Source organism: Anolis sagrei, chromosome 3, assembly GCF_037176765.1.
Source record: "Anolis sagrei isolate rAnoSag1 chromosome 3, rAnoSag1.mat, whole genome shotgun sequence".
In the NCBI taxonomy this organism is placed as follows: Eukaryota; Metazoa; Chordata; class Lepidosauria; order Squamata; family Dactyloidae; genus Anolis; species Anolis sagrei.
Genome location: NC_090023.1, coordinates 157,324,049 through 157,345,251, shown reverse-complemented (window position 1 = coordinate 157,345,251; position 21,203 = coordinate 157,324,049). Strand labels below are relative to the sequence as shown.

The window sequence follows — 21,203 nt, the reverse complement described above, 5'->3', positions numbered from 1 at the left end:
TTGGTATCGTTTTATTGTAGTGTTCACATTCTTCTCTCCTGTGCTTGAGGTTTGTTGAATCTGCATCCTGGAAACAATAGCTGTGTTTATTGAGCATAGCTATCTTTACTGCTTGTGAAGCAGTAAACTCACAGGCAAGTATAAATACATTTTATTTCCAAAAATACCAGGCTATTTCAAACTGATGTGAAGAGTAGGAATTAAAAGTCATTGGTTATATCAGGAGTTCCCAGAGACTACCTCAGAGTGAAGGAAACATATGGATCTCCAAAATATAGTTGGAAAACTTGGAATTTCAGATGTTTTTATTTTAATCCATGTGGAAGTGACCAGAGATGATTACATTATTTGCAACTCCTCTAAGGTTTCCCTGTTTCCTTCTCTTAACTGCAATTCCTGCATTTATTGGTGAGAAAGTGGATTTTTCCACAAACAATATAAAACTAATGCTTTTTGTAATGTGAATTACTGTGGGGTGTCTTGGATTGGTTCTACACAGGTTAGAAAAGGATTAAAAGCAACCACTTCCCCTGTGGAGTGCCTACACAAACACCCCAGGAACCAGTTTGAGGCGGGAACAATATCTACAATATCGACTGATTATAGGTTGGAACTGAATCCAGTCCACTGATATGATATCTGATGATGTACAATTCCACATCCACCTAGGAATGGCAAGGTACAAGAAATGAGAACAAAGGTATGAAAAGAGAGATTTTTCTTGGAAATGATGTGGTTTCCTTTCTGTCCAGCTTTATTTAAGCATTTCTTAAAGTACTTCAGTACAAGCGATGTCCTGAGAAGTGTTTCACATTTTCCCATCACAGTTTTTAACCCTACATGGGGTATTTTCTAATTGGCTACAGTGTATTATCTGAACTATTCTGGACATTTTGGTGAGTTTTTTTTTTTAGCATGCTGTTTGAGTTTACTGTGGTGCACATTGAGGTGTACATTTTCTGGACATTACACCCTTGAGCTGACTTCAAACTGCATTATATTACCTGTGTACAGGCATGTAGCCGGGGGGGGGGGGGGGGGCTTGAGGAGCTTCGCCCCCCCCCCCCCTGAAATTCTCATGGTGGTTTGCGAAAAGGCCTTACTGGTGCATTATTTAAACTGTTATGTTTATTCATATCATGATCTGATCACCATACCCAATATATCCCATATGCATGGGGGTATTGGGGTAATGATACAAAATGTTTGCTAGGGTAGACCCTCTTTCACTCAGACTCAGCCCCCCCCCCGAAACCCCCCCTGAAAAAACTCAGCCCCCCCCCCCAATCGAAATCCTGGCTACGGGCCTGTGTAGAACTGCCATTGGTTCTCAGTGGGATTACTACAGTTTATTAGTTTGACAATAGGTGAGATGTTGCTGTTTCCCTCAGTTATTCATAGAACACCCCCCTGCCTGAAATCAGGATGAGAAAATGGATGGCATATGTAATTGCAAGAACCCATTCTATGAAGAAACAATAAAAAGGAGACTAATTTGTTGAACAATTTTATCTTGGCAGGAGTAAGGAAAAAGAACAATGCTGGAAGATGAGGATTATGGAAATATAGATTAACCAAATAACAATGGTTAACTGGACTAGAAAAAGCACCATATCTAGCTATAAAACTTCCTTTAGGGATAGTGTTAGAATTAGGACGTTTTCCTTTATTTACACAAGAGAGAGAAAGAGGAAACCAAAAGAACATCATTTCCTTTCTAGACCTGCCACTCAACCAGTGTGATTGCCCAAGTGACTAGAAGTTTTGGAAGGAAAACACAATGTAGCAACCTTGAAAATTTCAACAGACAAAAAGCAATGTATGGGTGAAACGTATTCCAGCTGACACTTAATCATTGGAATCTATATCCTTATTAATATAGCCAGCACAAAATGTCTGTTAAAAAGCACATATTCACTGTCCGAAGGCATAATAACTATGTTCATTTTTATTTGTTTCCTGCTGATATTGTACCCCTTGTTTTTCCAGAAGGTGTCAGTGAGATAATCAGTTTGAAATAATGGGTCGTTGTCTCTTAAAGCTACATTTTTTTAATGAGATGAAAGTTTCTGGCTGTTATTTGCTAAGTCCAGTCTTACTGTCCGTATAGACATGCGTCACATTCTTCCTCTGAGAAATGCAGCATCAGAAAGTGATCATCATCTTTGCTTAGTTCATCTAAAAGGTCACACCACAGATCAGATTTCTCTATTATTTTAGATACACTAGGTATCCAATAATTCTTTGGTTTGTTAATTTTATAAACAAAAATCCTCTCACACTTCAGCTCTCTTCTGTTTTGCAAAATGAAAAGTTGGATCCGGGCACGTGCAATTCTTTTCATTTAAGTACTGGTACATTATATGCCTATCCATCTGCTATATACTCGAATATAAGCCGAGGTATCTAATTTTATGGGAAAACATATTGACTCAAGTATAAGCTGAGGGTGGGAAATGCAGTAGGTACTGGTCAATTTCACAATGAAAACAGATACCAATAAAATAACATTAATGGAGGTATCAGTAGGTCCAATGTTTTTGAATATTTACATAAAACTGTAATTTAAGATAACTGTCCAACTCCGATGAAACCATTATTTTATCTTCTTCAATGTAAATGTGCTTATGTATCTTTGCAATAATAATAAAGAGAATAAGATAATAAATGTAATAATTTATTTATAAAAATAAATTATTACATTTATTATTATTATTGATTAAAATAATGGAAATGTAGTAATAAGCGTTATAATAGAGTAAAATAATAAATGTAAATAATAAATGTAATAATAATAACATAAAATAATAAATGTAATAATACTAATAGAGTAAAATTATAAATGTATTACAAATAATAATAATAACAGAGTAAAATAATAAATAACCTTGACTCGAGTATAAGCCGAGGGGGCTTTTTTCATCCTAAAAAAAGAGCTGAAAAACTAGGCTTATACTTGAGTATATACAGTATATGGCATGCCTTCATATGCATTCCATTCCATATAAAGGCCTCTAGATTTTGTCCCTGTGATGTATTATGGGTTCTGTGTGTTTTGGAGTACAAGAGATCAATCCAATATGTCCAGAACTTCTGCTACCTGTTAACCCCATATACTGGTTGTTAGTATATCTAGAATCTTAAGACCTCCAATTATTGAGGAGCTCTCTCCTGTTTCCCCACTTTTGACTCCTTATGGTTGTGTTCAGGCAATATCTCTAAAGCATTAAAGAGCCTAGGGTCTTAAGGCACACATCCAGTTGTCTTTCAGAGGAAGCTCTAGAATAAGCATATGAGGCCTTTCAGATGTTGCTGGACTGCAATGACCATGATCCCTCACCACTGGCAGTGCTGGTTAGGACTCATTGGAGTTACACAGCCTAATAATATCTAGAGAACTACACATTTCCATCTCCATAATTTCTAATACACAGTCAATGAGTGTGGTCCAGAGGTTTACTTTTTTATATGTTGCTTCCTCTGTTGTTGGCTTCAACAACTTCCCCAAGATTGGAGCATCTTCCTGAGCCAGTAGGTAATCATTGCCAGTTATTACTGTTGCTTATGGAGTTGTAATCTAAACTAACAGAAAGACACCAAGAATGAGTTTACCTTTAAAAAAGGTATGATCTACATCAGGAGTAGGAGTTGTGTGGCCATTTTTCAAAGGCTATTCAGATTTTGGGGCTTAGTCTCTGCAAGACTTGTTATGTTTGTTTTGCATAGAAAACAGCATTTTCTGTATAGAACAAATGATAGTGGAAATATCTATTCGTACATGAAAATGTGCCTTTTTGTGTGCAAAAATGCAATTTTTTAATGGAAGTCAACCATGTGATAATTTTATGCACCATAAATCCCCATTACACCATTTTGTACACAAAAAGCAATATTTTCTGTACACAAATACCATTTCAATATCTGAATGTTAAGTTTTGCACAAAAATGCTATCATCTGCACAACTTTATGCCGATTATATCCCCAATTTTGTGTAGAAAACAACCTTCAATAGTTCAGCATTGCAATATTATTTCCAATCCACCCCTCCCCCCATGTTTCTTATGTTTTCTATGCCAAACAACCATGTGCAAATTTTGTGCAGAATAAGTCCCAACTGTAAATATTCTTATCAGTCCAGGATTCTTCTTTCTCAACATGTGAAAAACATTTTTCAACCATTTTCCAAATATTCTTTCACTTTCCATTGGATACATTTCTCAACAAAATTGACACGCCAGTCATTGTATACAATGTATTTCAATATATAATACTCTAGCAGTGTAGATCGATCATTTTCCTTTCACAGTACAGAATTTTGTGGTTCTACTTTAAGTGTCATAGCAACTTCTTAAAGGATCCAAGTATTGGTGGTCTATTGGTTATTTGGTTATTTAGAATTATCTGCCAGACAACTGTAGTGCTTCCCCACACTACCAACCACATATGTCATAGACATGGCAGTTACTATGAAATAGGATTATAATTTTGTAGTGCAAAAAGACCAATAGCTTTGAATATTTTGATATTCAAAAACCAAATTTAAAATAGTACCTTTCCTACCTGACTCCTATTTAAACAGTCTTCTTTCTCACTTTCTTGCTTACTAGGCTACATTAAAGCTCTATTCCATGAAGCTCACTCATAAACCAGGTCTACTGCAGCTCCAAGTTTACTTCCTGTCATTTATTTATTTTATTTATTTATTTGATATACTTGTACCCCGCCTTTCTCACCCCCGAGAGGGGACTCAGAGCAGCCTCACAGCAAACACCATTCGGTGCCATCATAATTATAAAAACAATCAAAAATTCATTAAAAACAAAACATTAAATAAACAGTTGCTAAAACACAGCAATTAAAATCTGGGCCTGGGTCAATTCATTGTCACTTCAAAATTGCTTATGTCTTTTTCATACAAGCCGCTATTCAATGGTCAAACACAAGGTCTCGAGTTTCCTTCTAAAGGACAGGAGGGAGATGGACAATCTGATGTCTTTCGCAAGGGAATTCCACAGACTTCTGACTGAATTCCTCATCCAGGCATTCAGACAGGAAGCCACTGTTGAGAAGGCCCTGTCTCTTGTCAGCACCAATCGTGTTTGCGATGGCGGTGGGATCAAGAGCAGGGCCTTTCCAGATGATCTTAAACTTCATGATGATTTATAGCAGGAGATACATTCAGACATGCAGTCTGGGCCAGAACTGTTTAGAGCTTTAAAGTTTAGAGCCAGCACTTTGGATTGTTCTCGGTAGCAGATCGGCAGCCAGTGGAGCTGGAGTAAAAGAGGAGTTGTACGCTCTCTGAGAAAGCCCTTATCCCAGGCTTTGTAAATGTTTCACTTGCCTTCTCTTCTACACCCAGAGAGAACAGAAGTCTTCTCTCTATCCCTTCTCACATACTTCAGAGTGGAAGATCCTCCAATGTAGTTTTTCTTCCCATAAAGAAAACATAATGAATGTGCTATGGGGAAGGAAAAGGCAGCTCTCCCCATCTACTGTTGCTCTAAAGTGCCTATAAAGTTTTGTGATGGATTTAGCAAGTTAATGAGATAAATTTCCATGCTGCATGATTCAGAATAATTAATTTAATAAGTGTGTCATCTGAGGAAAGTAAATAAGGGGAGACATGAATGATCACTGGAGCATATATGAGTGAATAGAAAAACAAAAGCACCAGCTAGACACTGAATATTAAAAGCTGGGGGAGATTTTTCTTTGTCTTGTATTATTTTGGTTGGCAAATTCAAACATTTCTCCTTATTTATTACACAGTGGGGATAATCAACCTCTGGGATTTGAAGAGTTAGACAGTTCTTTGAACACCAGCACGGAATTTGGATATATGTGTAAATATAGGCTGTTCTTCCAAAGACGATGAATCTGTATAATATCACTACAAAATAAATATTACCTGTAACCAGGTGGATAGAGTAAGGAAAGAAAATCTAACCAGAAAGTGCTTCCTTTAAAATTGGTGGCAGTCTTGTGTATGTTCACAGAAATACAATAAATATACATATGATATAGAATAAACATTTATCCAATTATATTGGCCACTTAAATGTATTCAAGAGGCTAGAACAGATCCACAGATTGTCATGTGGCAATTCATGGTATACAACATTTGGTGTCACAGAACTAATTTGTTTCCTATTTTATTCATGTTTTCAGATAAGTCTTTTCATACAACACAGTGGTGAACTCCACTGCTAATAGAGGAGCAGGAGGAGAAGGAGGAGAAGGAGGAGGAGGAGATGGAGATGTGCACTGAAACAGGACAGGGTAGCATTTGACCCTGCAGATGTTGTTGGACCTTAGCTCATCCTATTCCTAACCATTCAACCGTCCCTGGCTGCCACTGCTTCCATTTCCTCATCCGGGAATTTGAAAAGTGGAGAGAGTAGAGGCTGTTGGTGCTTATTTGTGTTGTCCCAGAATGAATTAAGCTCTTGCCTTTTATACTCAGAGAAAAAGTTTCTTTTTGAATAGGAGTTAAGGTATTGTACTGAATTCACATTGATCCATGGATGAATCAACCCAGCTTTAGGGCTTGATTTCTTTACTTAACTTTTCTGGAATTATACTAGAGTAGTATATACAATACTTTCCAGGGACTACATTGTTTGTGGATTTCCTGCCACCACATTTGCCACTAGCAGCTGTGGTGGCTCTTTGTGGAGCAGGTTAGTAATCAAGTATCTTTCCACACTATAGAGCTTCCCATAACCATAGAGCAGATTATCTATTTTTCTTCCAGAAGTGAAAGAGGAAGAAAGGAATAGAAAATGCTGGCATAATTTTATGATGGTTCTGGAACTGTGGGTGGATGGAAATATCACAAAATAATATAAGAGCCACATATAATTCACAGGATGTGACATGCAGATAACATGTTGCCCAACCCTGCTCCAGACAGTCTTCTAGGTACTAGCAGTGAATCTTGTCATGCAAATACATCCCTTCACAGCAAACTGATAGCCACTATTACAGATGATGCTTGTTTACCATAAGAGCCTAACAAGTAAAGAACACACACATTCAAAATATATACCAGTTATATATGCTCCATGCCCCGAGAGAGTGGTAACACTGAAGTATATTATGATTCAACCATCTATGATTGCATATATAGAGATGGAAGCCTAGAAAATTGAGTTTTTGCTGTAGTCATCCAGCCCACAAACATCCTATGGAGTTGGACGAGGGCAAATTTTGCTGAATATCCACTGAAAGAGGGTTGGTTGGGTATAGAAAAAAAAATGTTTCAGAGGCTGGATCTAGCTTGTGATCTGTGAGAGCGTCCCATTAAATTTTTTTCTTTTAATGAAATACAACACCATATATCTGTATGCTAATACAAAATGTAAATAACATAAAGATTATGGGCAAGGGAAGTTTTACCATGATGCAATAAATTGCAACCTTTTTAGGTATTAATTTCTACAGAACTACCTTTTTCTGCCTTTACCTTTGTGCCACATTGGAAAAAAAAAACCAAGTTATTAGGCAGACTAGAGTACAACAACATCTATGACTTAGTTTCACTTGTGAAAATATGAAAAACCAGCATAGTTCATGAGCTACAGGTATATTTCTTTTCCGGTTCTTATTCCACATTTTCTATAATAGCTATAAAGTGTTTTTGAATATATGCAATACTGAACTGAGCAATATCAAAATGCTGTGCTTTGTAAAAATCATTCACCAATTCCATCTAATGACCACATTAGAAATTCACCTGCATTTGAGGATTAAATGTATGTAGAAATCGCTGGAAAAAGATAATAGCCATAAAAAAGGAAAAAACCTTATTTCCCCTATAAATTCCTTCACTCATTAGAAGGCTTAGCAGTAAATGCTAAGACAGTGTTTTATAACTTTCAGGTATTTTTACATGCCTTTTACTCTGTTTGAATACTAAGATGATTCCCTTTCCAAAACACTACCATCCCTAAATAACAGAATAGTGAACACTGTTAACTAAGTGTATCAATCATTAGAACATCATTTTCTGCTAAATACTAGAGGTGCAAAGATCAACATTCCTTTGTCACTTTCAAATATAAGAGGTCCCATTGCAAGGTACAGTTTGCCACTATCTGCATCCTTCGGTAATACACATGTCCTCAGTATTCAGGGAAAAACTTCTTGTGGGAAGGGGAATATTTTTATCTATGAAAGGTAATCCATTACTCTGTTCTACAATGTTTCACAATCCAAATTTAGTTTTTTTTTTTAAAAAAAAAGGAAAGGCTTGACCTGTTTTAATTTGTACTCACATCTGATCACACTATTTCCAGATTGGTAGGCAGACTTTTATCCCACTGCCTGGGATACAACTGTGGTGGAGAAGCAGCTACTGTGAGCAAACTTTTGATAATATATAAAGACTTACCGGCAGTGTTTGTGGGAACCTGTTAAGGTTTCAATGACAAAGCATTCCCCATCGTTGAGACAGTATGCAAGATCCTTATCTTTGCATGGCTTAAAGTGCTCAGATTGCTCAGTGGAGTATGTTGTGGTATCTGTAGAGAAAGCAAAATGGAGAAAAATGTGGTCAGTATAGAAAAATATACTGTTCTTCAGTTCTTAAAACATACACGCATGGCTGTTGGCTTTTGAGATGGTGAATTCATTCCAGATTTGAGTCAAAATCTAAAAAAGCTCTCTGAAGTGTTGATGTCATTTGGGATAGGATTCAACTTCTTGGATAGCTTCTTTAAAAAGTCATTCACCCCATGACATGGGAACCAACCATGATCACCTCATATAAGTAAAGCAGTAGGAGCACATATTGGAGTTATCCTGGAATAAAATAAGCAACAGACCAAATGTGTAACCTGTCAAGCCAAAGGTAAACCCATGATGAGAACTAGCAAGTAAAAGGGTAAAGTCCAGCAGAAATATTGGAAGTCAAGCAAGAAGCATCTGACAAAAACAAATTTAACCTTTAGCATCTCCAAGTATGACTGAGAAATGCAGAAAATCTAGAATGTGGGCAGTATTGAACACAATGACCAATTAGAATAAGGAAAGACCTCATCACATTGTTGAGGTCCCCAGTGCCGATTCGCTGGCCTCTTAGGTAAATTGGTGAGGCAGCAGGGTAATCCCGGTGCCCTGCCGGCAGACAATCTTCCCCATCACATGTGGGGAAGTGTTGCTGTGCAGCTTCCCTCCATGCTAGTCACATTGTTCCTAATGGAACATGGGAAGGCTCTTGTGTTGCTGGCACATCATTGTAGGATGATTATTCTCCAGTTGAGCTCCAGAGCCCCACCAAAAGTTAGCCTGCATTGTCTGATGGGCATTGTGGGGCTCCGTGGCTCCACTGGGGCCAAAGTGTCCTAGGACATTGAAAACTGATTGTGTGATGAAATTGTGTGACTCTTGTTTTTGGCCTTTTTATATGTTGGTTTAATAGAATTAGATTAGATTAGTAAAATAAATAAATCTATACATAGTTTTCTAAGATCTACAGAGACACTTGCTGGAACACCTCAACAAGCAAGAGTCCAAAAGTGGCAGACTCAAACCCAGAACCTCAACCAATGGCTGATACCAAATGAGAGACTCCCCCCTGGGCACACAGAGGACTGGGCAACTTGGAAGGCGCTGAACAGACTGCGCTCTAGCACCACAAGATGCAGAGCCAACCTTCAGAAATGGGGCTACAAAGTGGAATCCTCGACATGCGAGTGTGGAGAGGAGCAAACCACTGACCACCTGCTGCAATGCACCCTGAGCCCTGCCACATGCACAATGGAGGACCTTCTTGCAGCAATACCAGAAGCACTCCAAGTGGCCAGATACTGGTCAAAGGACATTTAATCAACTACCAAACTCACAAATTTTGTATTTTGTCTGTTTGTTTGCTTTGTTCTGTTAGAAATGTAATATAAGTGACTGGTTGCCCTGACACGACAAATAAATAAATCTCTAAAAGTGTGTTAATTATTTTTCCACCTCGCCCAATCAACTTTTGGATTTCAACTCTCTGGCTCAGACTATAGCACAACTATATGATCCTAAAAAATAATTTACGCATGTCTGTGCCTGTGATACAGTGCTAGATACCTCAGAATTGAGCCAAATGTTTTGGAATTGTACATACTGCATTATCAAGATTCAAATTTAAAACTAGGAGGATTTCTTTTTAAAAAAGAAACCCAAATAAGAAACTGTTATTACTCAGCAGAACATTATATGTTTCAAAGGCTATCAAATAGGAATTGGCTCCTTGGGGCTCTTCTGCTCTGTTGCTTCAGATATAAAAGAAAAGGCAGGAAAAAAGTAGATGAATATGAGGAGAAGATAAAGGCATCACAGGAGATCCCTGACATTTGAAAAAGCAAGGAAATGAGATAAGATTTTCTTAGGTTTTGTTGGTTTTTTTTTTCATTTTTTCTAAATACTGAGGAAAGGGTATTCTAAGGTATTAGGTACAAATATGTGCAGTCTTTGGTAGTGTTCTATAATTGGTAAAGCGCTAAACAATGTTAGCAATGGAGACTTTCATAATATTACAAACTATGGGCCAGGCATGTAGCCCGGGGGGGGGGGGGGTTGGGGGGCTTCAGCCCCCCCCCCCCCCGAAATTCTCATGGTGGTTTGCGAAAAGGCCTTACTGGTGCATTATTTAAACTGTTATGTTTATTCATATCATGATGTGATCACCATACTCAATATATCCCATATGCATGGGAGTATTGGGGTAATGATACAAAAGGTTTGCTAGGCTAGACCCTCTTTCACTCAGACTCACCCCCCCCCAAAAGCCCCCCAACCCCCCCCCCCCTGAAAAAAATTCAGCCCCTCCCCCCCCCCAAAACGAAATCCTGGCTACGGGCCTGCTATCGGCTAAACTTCACATTAGACTTTTTAATCCAAGACATTATAATAACCCTTCTAAGTATTTCCTTAAGCCTTAATTCAGTGAGAGTATTTAACCATCACTCTGAACATTTTCATCCCCGGCTTTACTCTTTCCCATGTGTGATACTTTGCAAAGTGCATCACATCTAGAAAAGGTTAATTGAAATTTTGTGCATGAAGCAATGTACTACAACAACAGCACACTGATGACTGAATAAACTTTGACTTCCTAAAGTGGAAAAGAAGTCAAAACTATTTCTCTAGAGTTTACGACTTTCTATGTTCATTGTAGTACAAGATAAAAGATTTCTACATGATACTGCCTGCTCTGTTTCTCCAAAGACCACACTTTTTTGGTTGTTTCGTTGTAGCATCATTAATTTTTAAAAAGGGATGTTTAGAACATGGTGTTTTTATAGAGAATCAGAGCCAGCAAGTTCCTGACTATGAAAAGAAAGGGAAGAAAGCACTACAGGGGCTATAGAAAATAAAGGTTTTGCTTTTCACAACTGGTCTTCTTTAGGTGGATTATGAAAAATGTTGTCCTCTACAAGAAAAGTAAGAATTGTTTCATTTTCCAGAACTGTTGAACTTTAACTCCCAGAATCTGTGGCTATATTGGCTAGTGCTATAAACCAACAGCAACCAAAAAGCAACATGAGTTGTGGCACATCACTCATTATGCTATATTTCCCATGATAAATATTAGGCTCCCACATAATCTGTCTATTTGAATTCTTTTTGTTGCTCACAGTACCCTCATCATTAGGAATATGAAACTGGGTTATAATCAAATTATTTATCCACAACCATATCATCCCGAAAACATCTAATTTCACATGATTTCAGAAGTAACATACGATGGGGTCTGGTTAATATCTGAATAGAAGACTATGATGGAATATCAAGGATCTCTGTAGAAGGCTAGAAAAGAATCTTCCCTGAAATATGACCAACCATTACTGTTGGCTAGGATTGACATTACTGTGCAAAATGGGTGAATGATTTAACTCAATATAATAACCTTTCCTATCTAACTCAGTACTATCAAATCTGGATGGCATCAGCTCACCCATTCCTTTGAACCCATAATATTTCTTATGCCTTTATTGCAAAGAGCAAACAAACCAGCATTGCAGCTGAAACATTAACTGACATGAAGTCATGGATCAGTTTTGGTGTGTTGAAGACACCAGAACACTTCCATGCCATGCGTTTCATAACCAAGGTGAAGGAATGAAAACATCTGGGAATGAGAGGGTGGGTCTTGGGGATTTAAACTGAGAAGTTGACTGCATTTTCTTTATTCATAACTTTGCTGTATAGTAGTAATCTAGCATTAAAGAAATGTCTGATTTCCTTGTGAGTGAATTTAACTGCTATCAAAGTTCTGCAATCATCACACATAATGCTGAGCACACCCCACTCTGCACTCTCTCCTCCCCATAATTACTCAATTTCTAGCTATTGAAGGGTAAAAGCTGGTATAGTTCTCAGTCCCACAATGTTCCTATCACCTGACTTGTTGCAATGGGTTCCTTTCACTTCCTAGTGGATTGCCAGAAGTATAATGATATCAGGCAGCAGGATTCTACCCCTCTCTTTTCTTTGTCATTATTCTTTGTCATTGTCCAAAACACTCAGAGACATTTGATGGAAACAGAAGTTTTTGTCTGATGTGAAATGTCTGTATTCAGTCCAAGATTTCAGAAGTAGAACTATTTATGAATGGCATACATTCACAAATGCACAGATTAAACGTGCATTATGCATGAATAGACATTGCACATTAATGTAGTCATAAATGCACATTCACATTTGGTTTCTTGGTTCAGTTGTGTAACTTTGCCATTCAGCATAAGGATTGAACAGCACAATTAAGACATAACTTTATATGAAGTGATTTATGCTTTGCAACCCCTGTGTAAGATAATGTTGGGTGGAAATAAACCAATAATGTCTGCAAGGCAATCTAGAATTCATTGTATTTATCAAATATTTTCAAGGAAAGACATTCATATTCATACACAAAATGAACTTGCATCTATATAATTTTATATTTTGCGTCCTTGTGAGTTTTGTTGTTGATGTCAAATTCTATTATTTTTAGAAGCCTAGACAGAGTAGGAGAAAACTCTAAGAGCTTGACAACAGTGCAAAGGAGTATGGGATTCCAAATTTGTGCAAGTAGCACCATGAACTCCAGCAGCAATGTATTTAGTATGAAAAGGCAATTTATTCAAAAGATAAGGTGAAAGATACACAAACATACTTTAAAATATCTTTGATATTTTTCACTTCATTACATTTATCATAATATCTGGGTAAGCATTGGTGAATGCCGCAAGGAATTCTTTGACAGGGGTTATCTGATAAGATTCAGGCTTGTGTGCATTCATTTATATTAAAAGAAGAGAAAATATAGAGAACAGATCTACCATTCCAAGTACTGAGGACTATAAAAATAGGCAGATTTGATCTCTGTGGAATTTGTATGCCAAGGCTACTTTTTGATATTTCCATGTGGATAATCTGGACTTTGGATAATTTCAGTGCCAATGTTAGCCCTCAACTGACTCTCGAGATGGCATGAGCGGTGGAAGGGAATGAGCACTGGTTCTTCCCCTGTGAATCTATGCATTACATCTACAACCCCCAACTTAAAAAAGCCTTCCTCTCTCTCTCTCTCTCTCTCTCTTTCTCTCAAAAAACAAAAACAAAAACAAAACAAAACAGAATGCAACCAGAGGTTTGCTATTCCACATGGATATCTTAATTACCGTATATTCTGGTGTATAAGACTACTTTTTAAGCCAAGAAAATCTTCTCAAAAGTCAGGGGTCATCTTATACGCAGGATTGTCTTATATGCGGGAATAGTCTTATACACGGGAGTTGTCTTATACACAGGAGTTGTCTTATACACAGGACTCATCTTATACGTGGGACTAGACTTATACGCCGGGATTTGTCTTATAGAGCAGATTGGAGAATCTGTGGTTGCCGCATATGTGGGGAGCTCAAAAATGGCAATGGCCGAGTCCCTGCTGTTTGCAGCAACTGTATGAAAGCATTAAGGGCGACGCTGTACAAGTATGGTAGAAGAAAATCTATTCATCAGAATTCATGGAATTAATGTGGTCCCGAAGTGAGATGAAGGGGCGCCTCACCAAGAAGTAGTAAGTGAAGGGCGGAGCCCAGGCATGTAGCTGGGGGGTGGCTTGGGGGGCTTCAGCCCCCCCCAAAAAATTCTCATGGTGGTCCGCAAGAAGGACTTACTGGAGCATTATTTAAACTGTTATGTTTATTCATTTCATGATCTGATCACCATACTCAATATATCCCATATGCATGGGGGTATTGGGGCAACGATACGAAAGGTTTGCTAGGGTAGACCCTCTTTCGCTCAGACTCAGCCCCCCGCCCCGAATCAAACTCAGCCCCCCCCCCCCGAATCAAAATCCTGGCTACGGGCCTGGCGGAGCCAGCTGCAGGCATCCAGGGTGCCCGGGGTATGAAAAAAAGAGATAGAGTGGCTCTGGGCCCAGACAAACACACTTCTTTTACCTATCTGGCCCACCCTTGTATCCTATTACCGTTCCTCCTCCTCTGCCTCTCAGATCTCGCTCCTGAAGACTGCAGTGAAGTGGTGCAGGTGCACATGTGCGAGATCTGAGAGGCAGAGGAGGTACAGTAATAGGAAAATTACCATATTGAAATCAAATTTGATGCCTTTAATTTTTTTATTTGGTGTGTGTTGGAAGAGGGGTAGTCTTATACAGTGAATATATCCCAAACACTATATTTTAACTGGAAAAGTTGGGGGTCATCTTATATGCCCAGTCATCTTATATGCCAGAATATATGGTAAATCAATTATCTACAAATTACACTATTTTTTTAGATCATCATGTGGGTTGGATTCATGTCAACATTCCTACATCCCATGTAGGAACCAAATTATGGGGTAAAATGTGCACTCACATTTCTGTACAACTGTTCACTGAGAAACAAACTTGACCTTACCTGCCTGGAAATATATTGTCTCTGAATGAAATCATGATTTACATTTGTGATATGACCTCTCTCAATTCTGCTTTAGCTCCCTGGATCAATGCTGCAATTCTTCAGGAAAGTCTAGCTTTCAGGGAAAAATCTATTTGAAATCTGGTTTGCAAAAGCCATTGGCATAAGGGAAGAGATGTAATACAACAGAGAAAAGTTGTCATGCAGCAGTTAGTCTGCTTGGAGTCTATTTCTCCATTGTAGACTTGGAATGAGGAAGCAAGTTTCATTTTATAAGGGATAGTTAAGGGTTCTCCCACCATCTGATGTGGGAGGAAAAGAGACATCCCTGTCACCACCATGTTGTCTGTTCCTGCCACCACTTTCTTCTACCTTGTTTTATCTTTCTTTTATCTGAGTTCATGCCTTTTAGGAGCAAAGTCACATCTGTCTTTGCTTGCTTGCTTGCCTGCTGTCTGTTTTTAACCTCTTTAGAGAGCAGGGAGATGACAGCATGAAATAAAGCAAGTTGAGACGGAGAGGAGCAAAACCTTGAAAGTGCAACTTGCAAGGAAGGGAAGCATAGCACATGGGCAAGGTGAAGGACATTAAGGAAACGAATGTCAAGAAATTAGAAGATGATGCAGATACGTGCAAGAGAAGCAAAACATAGGAACATGTACAGAGGGTGAGGAAGAGAGTGTAACATGTAAAAGTAAAGAAACGGAGGGCCCTTCCACACAGCCATATAACACAGAATATCAAGACAGAAAATCCCACAATATCTTCTTTGAACTGGGTTATCTGAGTCCGCACTGCCATATAGTCCAGTTTGAAGCAGATAATGTGGGATATTATTCAGCTGTTTGGAAGAAGACTGAAGCCCCATCTACCCCGCCATATAAAATCCAGATTATCTGCTTTGAACTGGATTACATGGCAGTGTAGACTCATATAATCCAGTTCAAAGCAGATAATGTGGATTATCTGGTTTTATAATGTGGATTATATGGTCCTGTAGAAGGGGCTTCATATAATCCAGTTTAAAGCAGATAATCTGGGATGAGATCCTGGGATATATGGCAGATAATCTGGGATGAGATCCTGGGATATAGGGCAGTGTAGAAAGGGTGTAAGAGGATATATGCATCCTGAAACTGTGTGACACCTCCAAGTGTCTAAGGACAAATGTGATCTACTCATATTTGCATGTTTTCAAACTGCTAGGTTGGCAGGATTCAGAGTATACATCTTTATAATATATGCCTGGTTTACAACTCTGGACCATCATTTCCTATTATATTGATGCCATTCTGTAAGTCAAGATATCCTCTAATTTCCCTCTACTCATTTACCCATGAATTCTGACTTCCATTAACTGGCAAGATGTTATATTCTAATTTTTAATCAGCACTGTTAAACTGCTACACACTCAACATACGATACGACAATCAAATTCTATTCAATTAGATTTCATCTGACAGCCACTCTTGGGTGGATATAGCACCATATTACAAGGGGATGGAGTGAATCTGCTCCTGAAAATGTTAAATTACAGTAATTTCAAGAGTGCTGCTCTCTTTATAGAAGGGCAGTGCGTGCCCAATGCCCTAGTAGTCCTTCAACTGTAATGTAGTGCTTTCTTTTCTACTCTGCAAACAATACATTGTCAATGACAATAGATGTTTCAAGATGAAATGTTTCAAAACAACAACAAAAACAACAACAACAACAACAACAGAAAGTACCAGCACAATTCTATAGAGCATATTTCATGACTAGGTATACTGGCTGCTGGCTTTTAAAAGCTTGTTTCATCATCCTTGCATTTAGCCATCAATACTTATACTATGCTGTACATGGATATTTATTTTCTCCTATCGTTAACTCAATTTGAACTAGGTTGCATTAGTTTTTGAGAAAAAAGTAAAAGTAGACAAAAGTAAGGTGACTGAATATCCACACATTCCCTCTTCCAAACTAAAATAAACCCTACTACTATCTGTTTCAGAACTGTTAAGATGTGCAATGTATTGTCGAAGGCTTTCATGGCCGGAATCACTCAGTTCTTGTGGGTTTTTTCGGGCTATATGGCCATGTTCTAGAGGCATTTCTCCTGACGTTTCGCCTGCATCTATGGCAAGCTTCCTCAGAGGTGAGGTCTGCTGGTCTGCTCCAGCAGACCTCACCTCTGAGGAAGCTTGCCATAGATGCAGGCGAAACGTCAGGAGAAATGCCTCTAGAACATGGCCATATAGCCCGAAAAAACCCACAAGAACTGAGTGTTAAGATGTGCATTATTTGTTGTGCAGTGAAGAATAATTGTTGTCCATTCTTAATATCAAATAAAAAAAAATCAAAGATCCAGAAAGACCAAGGGCAGTATAAACACTATTTCTCAATCTTATCTTTAGCTTCAGTTCCAAATGCAGCACATAAATCTCACATTAAGAAGATTAATGATTCTCAAGATAGCTTAATTATTAACCATTATATGGTATTTTTCATCTTAGAAGACCATCAGCTTCTCGTAGGGCGCTTCCAGATAGAATCAAAATGCGGGTTTTAAAAGTGGGGCAAAAAATCCCAGGATCTGAGAGCAAGTCACACACAGACCTGCCAGTTCCAGGAAATGCTCCCCCGACATCTTCATGCCTTCCTTTGAGGCAAATTTTACAAGTCCACAAGATGGAGGTGGGATGGAGAACATTGTTTTTTAAAAAACTCTCTGAGATGCACTGAACCTCATATGCGCTCACGTGGAGATCCTAATGTACACACAAGCAGATTTCTTATCTCTTTCTTCACCCAATTATAAATTCAACTTCTTTTAATATCATAAACATTAGAAGAACGGAATGGTTGCAGAGAGTTCTAATTGCTTTCCAACTGTGGTTAAATTGAGCCATCTGTGTGTCCAGGGCTCCATTTTTGACAGCTTGATTATCTGTTTTCAGGCTTTTAAAATGTGCACGTGTGCTGGAGCAGTCCACACAGGGGGCTCAGAAGGAAATCATGTATTTTCCATGATGGAAGGTATGCATTTTGGGGGCAGAATTGGGTTTTAAGCACACCTTTTGAACACGTGCTTTTCAGCTGTTAACCCGACTCCACCTACACTTCCCCCAAACATCATTCAGCCACCCCACCCCTCTTTATCTCAGTTTTTTTGGGGGGGGGGTTACTTCATGTGTAGATATTGGATGATCACTGGTCACATAGATAATGGAGCATTATGACCTGTTAGTATCATATGACCAATTAGGAAAACCATAATTGTTTTATCTTTTAAGAAAAAAATGGTATTCACAAGTATTTATGCCTTCAGGGTATTTCAGCCACAACTGTGAGAACTATCCAACAGACTAAATGATGAACCTCCATTATTCAGCTCACAAGTAATTCACTTTCTTATCAATCCAACTTTGATATGAAGCAAACATTAAAGGAGAACACATTTATGCTAGTAGTGACACAGCACACATTGTGTAAATGCTAATGAAAGAATGGGTGAGAAATATAGCGATATGTCACTGCACAATCTTTAGTCATGCTGTGGTTACCAAAAAGACACACAATTATATCGCCTTGTCACTGAATACAAATGAGAACACTTTCAGTAGCTACAAATTGTGGCAATTTCTTCCAGTTATGCATCTGTCTCAATGCAAAGTTTTTAATCAAGCTCAGAATTTGACTTTCCTGAGAAGGGAATGCAGAAGTAGCATTGTACACTAGAGTAGAAATTGTTATATCCTTAATGTAAAATTCTGTAAATAAAAATGAAGCTTAAATTCATTCCACATCATATGTTAGAGTAACAAGCATTGAATCAATGTGAATGTAAATCAATATTTGTAAATTCAATTCAATTCATTCATGAGTCCACTCTAGTTGGGAATAACACTTGATACGGTGGTTCAGGTGACCCAGAGTGGCATGGATTGGAGCCTACACTGCACCCCCCCCCCCATTGTCTACTTTGGTGCATTGGTTCAGCAATACTTTGATCCAAGCCCCATGCAATGCTGCCAACCATGTTTTCAATTGTAACCAGTAAACAAGTTGTGACCGTTGGTTATCCCAGCATAGTGTGAGGCTGTTTTTCTCTGTTTGGGTAAGAGGGTGATCTCCCTTGCACACACAACTTAAATTTCATGCTGATAGATAGATCATATTAAAAATATGAGAGTGCAACTTGGAAAGTAGTAAATAAATACTTTATAGCCATTCAGATCTAGAAATTAAGGGACTGATTGTCTGCCTTAGTTCTCTATCAATATTAACATCCCCAATATTTTACTATAAATACAGCTATCATAATTATCTGTGGACATTTATTCCCACTTACACCCCGCATTTGACACTTCCCTTTTATTATTCTCAATAATGAGTTGTGTTTATAGAACATATTTCCGTGAAAGCCAAATAAATGTAGATGTTTGAACTCACATAAAGGAGCATTTACTATGTCCCCATGTTATTTGTACCCTCAAGATATGGTTGATATGCTTGTTATATCCTCCATGGATTGGGTCAGAGGTGACTAGAGCTGTCATTTTTTCCTAAGGCAGAAGAAGTAGTTCCAGTAAGCACAATTGCTGTCTTTACTTTACTTGCATTATACTTCTGTGCAAAATGCATACACATATTCACAGAATGTTATGGTGAAAAAGTCTGCAAAATTCATGCTGCCTTGTTGTTTTGGCCAGGAAATGTAAGGGAAGAAAGGGAAAGGGAAATATTATTTCTGTCCCCCAACAAACCGTTCCCCCTCTTACTGTATAAATTCTTACCAAGGTGAAATCTTAAGTAGATGAGTGTGGTCATGTACTAAACTAACCTCCTCCTTCTCCACCTCGACCACGACCACCACCACCACCACTATTTTAGTGCCATTGAAGGTCCACATATTGTTAAGCCACTCTGTAATATTCTGTGGACTGTGCCCCATTCAAACAGCAATATTCAGCAACATTTCCATATTGAGGATAAAATAGCTATTTCATATTTGCATGAGAGGAAGAATAACTTCAAAAACTCCATTCCTACAGTAAGAGAAAATATATATTACAGAGCATCCTCTCCCATATTTAAATTTCCATAAGTCTTGAAGAAAAGTTATTTTGCAGAGAAAGGCAAAAAGTTCTTTTTTTTTTATCTCAAATCTTTTCTGCCAATGTTTTCTATGCAGACAATAGGATAATGATAACTTAGTGCATTTTCCCCTGTGGAATAATTCTACTGCAGCAGGATGTTGAAATACCAGGAGAAAATCCACAACATTCTCCATCATCCTTTTTTCTTCCTGAGAGGATTTTCTGATGGTCAGAGAAGCCATTTTTCATCCCTGGATTAAATAACAATGTATATAATTACTAGGTATGGTTAGGTTTCATCGTAATCTTAGTAATTTGGAATAAATTAGGAAAGATTTGCTTTTTGAAGCAATTTTGAAGTTTTAAAGGAAACCGGAAGTCCCTTTGCCTTTCCTATGCTTTTTCCTCAATTTCTGTTACGAAGCAATAAGTGAGTCGGAAATGATTCAGCATTTCCCCGCTTCTGGTCCCTGGCCTCAACTCAAGCCTCGGAAGTGTTTTAAAACAGAATGGATGAATTTCCTCCCTTTCTTCCCCCCTCACTTCTGTCTGGAGCCTGGAAAGCGTTTTAAAACAGAGTGGATGAATTTCCTCCCTCTCCTCACCCCTCGCTTCTGTCTGGAGCCCGGGAAGCATTTTAAAGCAGAGTGGATGAATTTCCTCCCTTTGCCTCCCCTCCTTCACCCCGCTTCTGGAGTAAAACAACTACTTTCAAAGTAAAGACCACCCAATGAAACAGGAAATAACACTTTCAAACCATTAAGGAAGGATTCGGAAGTCTCGGAAGTTTCAAAAAGCTTTGAACATTTTTTTCTGTGAAAATCAGAATTGATTTTAGAATTGAACCACCAGCACCCCCTACATCCAAAACGAGTTTTGAACCATTTTTTAAAATAAAAAAAACCCTAATAGTTACTTCATACCTTTGATGACATGAAATCTAGTCCAGCTACATTCATGCCATAACACATTTGCCAGGGTTTGTTTAGTTTCAATTTCTGTTTTTTTCTCTTATGACAGATTGCCATAGGTCCCCCCTTAACACTCAGGGAGAAGTTACATGTAAAGAAACAGTCTACAGAGCATTGTGCAATGGAGAAGAGAATGAAATATGACATTACAAATTTATGACTGTTTGATCAGAAGTAAGTTCAACTGAATTCAATGTGACTCAACCCTAGGAAAGAGTAGCTATCATTGGGTTGTTGTAGGTTTTTTCGGGCT

General features: G+C 38.2%; 1 protein-coding gene across 1 annotated transcript in view; it reads right to left on the bottom strand.

Moving 5' to 3' along the window:
- The window catches only part of NRG3 (neuregulin 3), an 830,553-nt gene that overhangs the window by 471,691 nt on the left and 337,659 nt on the right, over positions 1-21,203 (bottom strand). Inside the window, exon 2 of the mRNA XM_060769009.2 lies at positions 8,397-8,526. Within this exon, the coding sequence (XP_060624992.2) occupies positions 8,397-8,526 (130 nt within the window). The remainder of the gene's footprint in view (positions 1-8,396; positions 8,527-21,203) is intronic.